The sequence below is a fragment of the Epithele typhae genome (assembly GCF_022376455.1).
Source record: "Epithele typhae strain CBS 203.58 chromosome Unknown BXZ73scaffold_3, whole genome shotgun sequence".
NCBI lineage: Eukaryota > Fungi > Basidiomycota > Agaricomycetes > Polyporales > Epitheliaceae > Epithele > Epithele typhae.
This window is the reverse complement of record NW_025954194.1, coordinates 347,331-357,253: the sequence shown is the minus strand read 5'-3', so window position 1 is coordinate 357,253 and position 9,923 is coordinate 347,331. Positions and strand designations below refer to the sequence as shown.

The 9,923-nt window shown below is 58.2% G+C and overlaps 3 protein-coding genes across 3 annotated transcripts; all 3 read left to right on the top strand.

The window, feature by feature from the left end:
- Positions 1 to 299: 299 nt before the first annotated feature.
- Positions 300 to 3,389, top strand: BXZ73DRAFT_87070 (FtsJ-domain-containing protein; the record flags this gene model as incomplete). The annotated part of the gene is made up of 13 exons (XM_048024411.1): positions 300 to 361; positions 417 to 577; positions 632 to 1,413; positions 1,468 to 1,563; positions 1,620 to 2,044; positions 2,077 to 2,141; positions 2,189 to 2,327; positions 2,354 to 2,595; positions 2,626 to 2,655; positions 2,710 to 2,735; positions 2,765 to 2,785; positions 2,823 to 3,185; positions 3,234 to 3,389. 13 exons carry the CDS (start codon positions 300 to 302, stop codon positions 3,387 to 3,389), a joined length of 2,568 nt encoding a protein of 855 aa, XP_047882468.1.
- Positions 3,390 to 5,717: 2,328 nt separating this feature from the next.
- Positions 5,718 to 6,889, top strand: BXZ73DRAFT_96607 (uncharacterized protein; the record flags this gene model as incomplete). Its single annotated transcript, XM_048027117.1, has 5 exons — positions 5,718 to 5,861; positions 5,919 to 6,104; positions 6,161 to 6,644; positions 6,701 to 6,825; positions 6,878 to 6,889. 5 exons carry the CDS (start codon positions 5,718 to 5,720, stop codon positions 6,887 to 6,889), a joined length of 951 nt encoding a protein of 316 aa, XP_047882467.1.
- Positions 6,890 to 8,222: 1,333 nt separating this feature from the next.
- BXZ73DRAFT_96606 (uncharacterized protein) lies at positions 8,223 to 9,855 on the top strand (the record flags this gene model as incomplete). Its single annotated transcript, XM_048027116.1, has 6 exons — positions 8,223 to 8,360; positions 8,420 to 9,146; positions 9,219 to 9,343; positions 9,509 to 9,600; positions 9,668 to 9,740; positions 9,784 to 9,855. 6 exons carry the CDS (start codon positions 8,223 to 8,225, stop codon positions 9,853 to 9,855), a joined length of 1,227 nt encoding a protein of 408 aa, XP_047882466.1.
- Between the last annotated feature and the right edge of the window lie 68 nt (positions 9,856 to 9,923).

Here is a 9,923-nt window from a genome sequence, read left to right as displayed (position 1 = left end):
GAGCATCTCAGCATCTGGGTACTATATCTCTTCTAGGCTGCTGCTCAGAACTTACCGGCCGCCTTGCACCAAGGCCCACTGAGGGCTCAAGCCTGAATTCGAGTGTATTTCGGCGCTTGTATTCGGAAGCCAGCTAGATGTCACGTGGTCACCATCAACGATTTTTCGAGGCGCTGGTCGAATGCATTAGCGCCGATGCCGGGCTTCGAGTGATTCCTCTTAGTTAGGACTGAATCACTTGTCCCTCGTTTTCTTCGCCTGTTTTCCATCTTTGCATCGTCATCGGAAACTAGGGCTCCATGGGAAAGGCACAAAAGAAGACCGGCAAGGGCCGTCTCGACAAATACTACAAGCTCGCGAAGTGCGTATCTTATTCTTTCATTTCCGCCTGGACGTTTGCTCAAGGTCTTACGTAGAGAGCAGGGTTACAGGGCGCGTTCAGCATTCAAGCTCATACAACTGAACAAGAAGTACTCCTTTCTTGAATCTGCAAGATGTTGTATAGATCTTTGTGCTGCTCCCGGAGGTTGGCTCCAGGTCGCAAGTAAGTACATGCCGGTGAACAGTGTGATTGTCGGTGCGTAGTAGTTCTTCTTGCTCAGCGCACACCCCCTGAGAGTCCGCAAACTAGGCGTTGACTTGGTTCCCATCAAACCCATCCCTCGCGTCGTGACCTTCGCCGCGGATATTACCACCACACACTGCCGGAATCTCATCCGCAACGAGCTCAAGGATTGGAAGGCTGATGTCGTCCTCCACGACGGTGCACCCAACGTCGGAACCGCATGGGTCCAGGACGCGTACTCCCAATCCGAGCTCGTGCTTATGTCCCTCAAACTCGCTGCCGAGTTTCTCATTAAAGGCGGCACCTTTGTCACCAAGGTTTTCCGTTCCGCAGATTACAACAACCTCATCTGGGTCTTCAACCAGCTTTTCGGAAAGGTCGAGGCGACGAAGCCCCCTTCTTCCCGTAACGTCTCGGCGGAGATTTTCGTCGTGTGCCGAGACTTCCTCGCGCCCAAGCTGATCGACCCCAAGTTCTTCGATCCCCGGCACGTCTTCAAAGATCTCACTGCCTCTGTGCCCGCGGAAGAAAGGGAGGCGCAGCTGTCCAAGAACGCGCAGGCGACCGTTTTCCAGCCGGAGAAAAAGCGGAGGCACCGCGATGGTTACGCAGATGGCGACTACACCCTATACAAGGAGTCTGGTGCGGCCGATTTCATCAGGTGCGCAGATGCTGTCGCGTTCTTGGGGACGTACAACAAGGTCACGTTCAAGACGGCGGAGGAGAAGGAGTGGCTGAGACTGGACATCACGACCTCAGACGTTCAGGCGAATTGTGAGGATCTGAGGGTTCTGGGCAAGGGCGACTTCAAGGCGCTGTTGAAGTGGAGGACCGCTCTGCGCGAAGAGGTGCGTATTATCGAAGCATGCGTATTGCAGTACAGTCCATTCATGCCTTGACAGCTCGGTCTCGAGGTGAAAACAAAACCTACGGAAGAGCTCACGGAGACGGTGGAGGTGATTGAGGACGTCGATGAGGAGGAGCAGATCCAGACCGAGGTATAGTTTCTCGTCGCACCTTCTTACCCCGTATTCATTGTGGTACCCGTTTTCAGCTGGAACGGCTCAACACCGAGGCCGCTGCCCGAGCCAAGCGTGAGCGGAGGCGCGCCAACGAGATCAAGACCCGCACGATTCAGCGCATGCAGCTGCGGATGACCGCGCCCATGGACATCGGTATGGAGCAGTTTGACACTGCTCTCGGTGGCCACGATGACATGTTCGAGCTCGACGACGCCAAGGCACTTAAGGGGAAGCGCAGCGGCGCCGGCTACGACTCCGACTCCGAAGAGGATGTCGTCGATGCCCAGGCGGGGAAGACGAGGAGGTCTGGACTCCGACGAGGAGCGCGAGCGGAAGCTCGCAACCTCGAGGGCGAGCTCGACGATATGTACGATACGTACCAGGAGCAGCTCAAGTCTCGTGATGCCAAGTACAAGGTCAAGGAGGCCCGCAGAAATAACAAGCTCCGCGAGGAGGAGTGGACCGGCGTGAAGAAGGCGGCGACGGCAGCGAAGACGACAGTGACGACGAGGTGGGCGGTTGGGATCAGGTCAACCGTGTGAAGGCACGCATCGGTGAAGACGGATCGTCAAGCGACGAATCGGACTCGGACGGGGAGGAGCTGCGGACGCGGCGAATGTTCGCGTCGCTGGTCAAAAACGTCGGTGTGGGGACCCACCAGCTACGGAGAGCTCATCTAGGAGCAAGAAGCCGAGAACGACCGCGACGTTCGACGGCGATCCAAAGGCGGCCCTCAGTCGGTCGGCCCAAATGTGGTTTGATCAAGACATTTTCGCCGGGCCGACGCCGAAATCGAAGATGACGATGGGGACGAGGACTTCGAAGATACTGATGATGACGACGATGAGGAGGAGGACGCCGATATGGATGAGTCCGTGTCAGAAGAGGAGGTGAGAACGCGGTCGGTAGACGCACCGGAGACAGTCTCTTACATTCGTCGCATCGCAGGTAGATCCGACGAGGACGATATGCCGACTTCGAAGAGGTTCGGCAGGACCCTGACGGCGCGTGGGCATGTGGGACGCTGACGACGAGAAGCGGACGAGATCAAGCAGGCGCGGATACAGAGCGAGTGTCATTCCTGCCCTCATTGACGATGCTCCTTCTGACCGGATCACACAGAGCACGGACTGCTCACGGCGGAGGCTGTCACGCTCGCGCAGCAGCTCGTTAACAGACAGAGACGCGGACCGAACTCGTGAATGAGGCTTCAACGATACTCTCTCAACGCGAAGGACGGCTTACCGTCTTGGTTCCTCGATGACGAGCAGAAGCACTACAAGTCCAACCTCCCAATCACCAAAGAGGCCGTCGCCGCACTGCGCGCCAAGATGCGGGCGCTCGACGCGCGCCCGATCAAAAAGGTCGCAGAGGCCAAGGCCCGTAAGAAGTTCAAAGCGGCGCAGCAACTGGAGAAGGCGATGAAGAAGGCCGAAGGCGTGAACGAGACGTCGGACATGACGGAGCGCGAAAAGGCGAAGCAGATCGAGAAGGTGATGCAGAAGGGCATGCAGGCTAAGAAGCGCAAAGAGGTCAAGGTCGTCGTCGCGAAGGGCGCCCACAGGGGTCTTAAGGGCCGACCGAAGGGTGTCAAGGCCGTTACGTTATGGTCGACTCGCGGATGAAGAAGGAGGTGAGTACCTCAGGGCATTTGCGCGCGGAATGCGTCTAAACGCACTTTGGCAGGTTCGCGCGCAGAAGCGCAGAGAAAAGGCCACCAAAAAGCGGAAGCGTACCTGATTTCGCTAGTTATGCCTGCCCTCTCATCATGCATCTGTAGAATCGGTTTGAGATTAGGTTGACTACTACCCTATTAGCTAGTATGTGCTCTTGAAGATGGCGTTTCCATCTAGGTCGAAGGCACCAGATGACGAACGATCCTTGAGGCGTGAGTCTGTCGCAATCGGCAAGAAAATCCAGCCAAGCCTCTCGCTAGCTGACGCTACTTCAGCCGATGTAGGGCGAGGCAAGCTGTTGCGGAGGGCTCGGCTCGAACCGGCTCGGAGCCGCTACCAAGCCAAATTCTGGCTCCCATCAAGTCGTGATAGGCCATAACATAGACGCCCATAATCGATTCTTAGCCGCTATGGAATTGTATAGGAGCACAAAATACGGTGCTCCCTTCATTGGAATCACCCAAAGATCCTGTGAGAAGAGATTTTAGGCTTAAAACATACATATATATATCGTTTATTTCACCTGTGTAGCCAGTGGGAATGCAAAAACTGCGTGCGCCCCATGCGCCCGTCCGAGGCAGTATCCCAATGCTCCCAATACCTGTATACTAATATGCACGGTGTTTTGAACCATAAATCACTGACAAAAGACATTGTATGATGTTTTTTCTTACTCTTAAAGCGTTTTATCAAGCCTGCCAGCTCTATTCTGCCACAGACGCAAAGTCTGCGTCGTCGATCTTGAGCCGGGCACGTTTCCCACGGCTTTCCTGGTTGATGAGCCGTGGGAAGCGGAACCGAGCCGAAGCGGAGCCTTCGCAACACTATTTTGGTCCGTCTCGAAGTCGAGCGCGCTGCGTACAAGGTTGAAGGCACCAGCGCACTCGGCCGCCGGCGTCGGTGCGAGAGAGTGCCTGGCTGTGCTTGAGGGTCTCATTCGAAGAGAGCAGATACCATTCGCCTTGATTTCGACGAACAGGCCGATCGTTGTGTTCTTCCGCGGCTGGTAGGCTGGCGAACTTACACACAACGTGGGTGGATGCATCGAACAGCGCTGAGGAGCGCAAGTAGAACCGTGCCTGCGTTGCTGCTTGCACCTGACAAAGACCGCATGGCTCGAGGCTGGAGTCGTGCCTTGGGCCGTGCGTGGGCCGCGAGCGTGCAGTAGTTCACCTGGGATGGCCTCGGTCCTCGACAACAGGCTGGACTCTGGAGCGGGTTCAAAGTTCGGCCAAGGCTGCGATGACCGAGCACATATGTATCGCTGGCAGTGGACATGAGCCCAGGGTCCGCCTTCGATCAGGGTCACCCACGAGAGACGCCGGATGGGCCCCAATGGGACCCGACCGCAGGGCGCGCGGCCGAGGCCGGGATCACGACGGGAGAGGCCGAATGGGCGCCGGAAGAGGAACGAAGACGTCCTAGTCGGGCGGTTGCCCGCCGGGCGCTCCCGCGGTGCATCCGCCGTTCAACATCGTCCGAAGAGGAAAGTCGTCTACCGTCCGCCGCCACCATCCTCCGTCACCGCCCGCCCGCCCAGGACGACAAGGTCTGGTCCGGGCGTGCTCCATCGCTCGTGAATGTCTCGTTTCTTGCACTCTGCTCTCCTCCGCTGACCGTCAGAGTGAACACAGACAGTCGGCTCAGCAACCAATCGGCCAGGATCAGAAGCCGTAGCTTCCGTCCGCTGCTCCCCCAGTCGCATCCCGTTTGCGGCCCGCGCTGCTCGCGAGGATTGCATGGGAACAATTGACCCGAATGGTCGTGTTTGATTGGCTGTAAGGCGCTTCCTTCTATGGGCACGCCTCGCTCCGGCTTCAAGGCTAGGCTGACCTCTCCCAACTCGATCCGGTACACAGTACGCGAACAAGTATGCATAATTATGCATTTAATCCTCGAACCCCGGAATTAACCGCCCTGATACCTTCTCTACAATGCCACCCTTACTCTCCGCCGCATCACCGTGGCGGGGGCATGTCTGCCTCGTAGCCGTACAAACCCTTGTTTCAGGAAATTTGGCGGTTGGGGGGTAAACAGTCACCGTACAGAGCACAAAGCTAATAGTCGTAGGCAGCCTGCGCCCGCCGCACTTCTCCGTCAGTCCGGGCCATTCGCCGCACGGGACGCACAATGTGCCCTTCGACCTCCGCTCCAGGGCGTAGAGAGTTTTGCTACCCGTCACATGGCCGTCTGCACTATTTGCTAGCGGCGACAAAGCCGTTCGTGACGTCGGGCATCTCCGAGGCCTTGGAAGTGAGAGAGGGCAGCGTCTATATCGAAAAGCATTCCCGCCGGTTTTTTTGTAGACCTTGCCCTTTAACCCCGGGATGTCTCTTCGGATCGTACAAAGATACCCTTATCCATCTCCCATATCTACTCACATTCTCATCCTACACGTTCACGCCCGCTCCCTTCGCCTCGTCTTCAGCCCCGCCGCCTTTAGTCTCTTCAACGATGGAATACTTCGACCTCGACCTCCCGTCTACCTCTCAAAGCTCCAATTCAGGTTCTACTCTCGCCCCCACCGACGTCCAAGACCAGGGCACGCAAGGTGGTGCACTCCCACCTGGGGCTGCAGGGGCTGTTTCTATAACCTCTGTGCGTGTATGGCCCCGTCGTCGATCGATGCCCGCTCACTTGAGCAATATCGAATAGGTGCACACGCCGCTGGACCACCCCAACGCCCCCACCGTGTCAACAGTGTTTCATCCCATGCTATTGTTCGACGGACTAGCCCCCAACTTCATCCTCCTCACCACAGACGGCGTTCACTTCTACGTCCACACCCACCACATCATCGCCGTCTCCATGGACAGGATGGGTATGCTCCTCCCAAGCAACGTGCCTGCAATCGTCCCGGGCCCCGCCCGTCCGCTCAACTTCCCCATCCCTCCGAGGTTGTCAACATCATGCTCCACATCATCTACGGCATACAATGCCTGCAATACGCCCCAAACCTCGAGACGACCGAGACCGCGCTCGAGGCTCTCCACCTCCAATACGGCGTTTCCATTCAGGTGCACGCCGCGCCCCATCTCCCTCTCTACCAGCTCATCCTCTCCTACGCCCCGTTCTGCCCACTCGAGGCGTACACCGTTGCAGCGCACTACGCGCTCGAGGAGCTCGCCATTGCAACCTCAAACCACCTGCTCGCCTACGACCTGTCGGAGGTGTCCGACGATGCCGCTCGGAAGATGGGTCCGATCTATCTCAAACGGCTGTTCATCCTCCACCAATCGCGCCTCGCCGCTCTCCACGACATCCTCTTCCGTCCTCCTCGCGAACACGAGCCTGCTGTCGGGTGCAGCGGGGAGCAGAGGCAGCAGCTGACGGGTGACTGGATAATGACCGTAGAGCAACTGGTGTGGCAAGCTTCGCCCAGTGAGTCATCTTCACACATGTTTTGGAGGACGACGCGTTCACGGGGACCCGGACAGGCACGTCGACGGATACGCTGCGCTCGCTGCTGGAGCCGATTGGGGCAGCCATCACCTGTGCGCAATGTGCGGTGATGTTGCAGGGAAGAGTGCAGGGGGTCGTGAACGAGTGGTCCGCCGTGAAGGTATGATCTGGGTCCTTCGAGATCCGCGTCATGTTTTGCTCACTGATCACAGGGAACCATCTAGAATGGCCTCCCAACGTCCCACCCCACCTACTCCACCATGTACACCATGACGGGGGTCGCCCCCCTGCGATGCTATGCTGTAAGTCGTCTCGAGCCATCGGTACTTGTCCACTAGCGCTGTTAGTACCCAGAATGGAAGGTCTGCGAGTTTGCGCATTTGAGGGAGTGGTCGATGCCGTATACATCCACCACGATCGAGTGGGTCACTGCCATACACCGGTCATGTGCTCTATACCACCGCCCCACTGTAGGTCCCGCGCCACGTTTAGGTTTTCACCAGGGCTACAAGAGAAGTATGTTTGCCCCTCTCACGTGGCCGGAGAAGTTTCTAGTGCGACGACAATACTTGGAACACATGGGGTATCCGGCCAATGGCTGACTTGGCCACATGCGGCCCTTCGGGCCTGCGCAGGGATGGTCCGACCTGCATGACGAGTCTTCAGCAGAGGCGTCTGGTGAGTTAGCCCTGTGGTGCCCACCGTTTCAACGAGTACTTCGAGGATTACGATCGATTTCGCTCAGTCTTATTTACGGAAAATTTATCATTCTGCTCGTAACTCCACTCGAGGCTACGCAATGCAATGAACGACACAAGAGCTTCGGCGATCCTCTGAGTTGTTGAGCAGCCGACCGGACGCAAGGCTAGTTGGCGTGCGTTTACACGGCGTGCGCGATGATGCAGCGGTCTGTGAAAGCGCGTCCGGGGACGGGAGGATCTCATTGGGCGAACGATGTGCTCAGGAGCCCAACATGATTATGAAGCGGGAGCCCGTTGATGGAGTCCGAGCTGGCGTCTGTGAGCAGTGACGAGTGTCGGCCTAGGCCGGGATTGTTCGCGGCGGGGGAGGACGGAAGAGGAAACGCCGTGGACCCAGCTGCTCCGCGGCGGTTCGAGACGGGTTCGGTCGATCCCCCTGTCGCGGAACATGTTTGTCCCACCCTCGTCTTCGGCAAATTTGCTGTTGGAGCGAACGCCAGTCATCCCTTTAGGTTTGCAGACGGCCTACACCACCTTGGTCTCCGTCGCACGCTGCGGCCCAGGATCCGTCCCCTAGATTGCCCAAGGGCTCTCCCCCTCCGGACCATAGAAAAGGCTGCTGGGCACTCGAGGCCTGCTGCACCCCCAGGCCACAGGGCCGCCATCGACGTTGGACATCCCTGAGTACCGGGAGGTGAGACATACTAAGGCCATATCCACCGACTTCTTTCCTGACACTTTCCACCCAGGCCTCGTCTCCCTCCCGTCATGAGGTGCCTATCGAAGCCGCATAAAGCTGCCTTATCCATGTCTTATCCCTGCCCTTATCCACATCCCCTCATCACCTTGCGACTCGATGGAATACTTTGATTTCAACCCCCCGTATACATCTCAAAGCTCCAGCCCAGGTTATCCTTTCACCCCCACCGACGTCCAGGGCACGCATTATGGTGCAGTTCCACCTGGAACTGCAGGGACGTTCTCCACAAACTCTGTGCGTGTTTGGCCCCGTCGCAGATTGATACCCGCTCACTTCAGAACAATCTCCACCAGGTGCACACACCGCTGGACCACCCCAGTGCTCTCACCGTGTCAACCGTGTTTCATCCCATGCTGCTGCTTGACGAACTGGCCCCCAACTTCATCTTCCTCGCCACAGACGGCGTTCATTTCTACGTCCACACCCACCACATCCTCGCCGTCTCCATGAACAGGATGGGTATGCTCCTCCCAACCGACGTGCCCGCAGTCGTCCTCGGGCCCCGCCCGTTCGCTCGAATTCCCCATCCCTCCGAGGTCGTCAACATCATGCTCCACGTCATCTACGGTCTCCCATGCCTGCAGTACGCCCCGACCCTCGAGACGACCGAAGCCGCGCTCGAGGCCCTCCACCTCCAATTCGACGTCGTCATCCAGATGCACGCCGTACCCCCCCTCCCGCTCTACCAGCTCGTGCTCTCCTACGCCCCCTTCCGCCCGCTCGAGGCGTACGCCGTCGCCGCACACTACGCGCTCGATGAGCTCGCCGTCGCCGCCTCCGGCCACCTGCTCGCCTTCGACCTCTCGCAGGTGTCCGACGACGCCGCGTGCAAGATGGGCCCCGTGTACCTCAAGCGGCTCTTCCTCCTGCACCGGTCGCGCCTCGCTGCGCTGCGCGACATCCTCTTTCGCCCGCCGCGCGAACACGCCCCGAACAAGGGGTGCACTATGGAGCAGAGACAACAGCTGACCCGCGCCTGGGCAATACCCGTAGCCCGGCTGGCGTGGGAAGCCTTGCCCAGTGAGTCATCACTGCAGTGACACATCGTTTCGGGGAGAACACGTTCATGGGGGTGCCTGGTCATACGGCCAGGCGTGTCGACAAACGCTTTACAGTCCCTGCTGGAACCAATGGCACTGGCCGTCACCTGCCCGGACTGCGCGGAGATGTTGCAGCAAAGGGTGCAGGAGGTGGTGTACGAGTGGGCCGCAGTGAAGGTATGCTCTGGGTCCTTTGAGACCATCGTCGAGCGGCTTTGCTCAGTCTGCGGGCGCTTCTTGACAACAGCGAACTATCTAGAGGGTCCTCCCGACGTCCGGTTGCGATGTCCTTCAGACTCCGTTGCGCTACGCTGCGATGCCTTCAGCCACCTTGTCCGGTAGCACTGTTGCCCGGAATGGAAGGTCTGCACTGGGTTTGCCGCCGCGATCGAGCGGCTCAATGCTGTACACCGGTCATGTGCTCCCGCCCACATGTAGGTCCCGCCCAGATGTGCGCACAGGGCCCCCATAAAAGCATCCTTGCCCCTCTCACGTGCCCAGAGGCAATCTTAACGGGGTATCTATGATCAAGGCCGTCGTCCCGAAGGGCGCCCAGGACTCGCAGATAAAGAAGGTGAGTCCCCCAAGGCATTTGACGGCTAACTCCATTTCAGTAGGCAGGAAGGCCACCGAAACGCGGGAGCGTACCTGATACCATCCTCCGTCCGTGGAACTCGGGTTGGAATTAGGTTGACTACTACCCTATTAGCTACTGTGTACTCTAGAAAATAGCGTTTCCATCTAGGTTGAAGATATC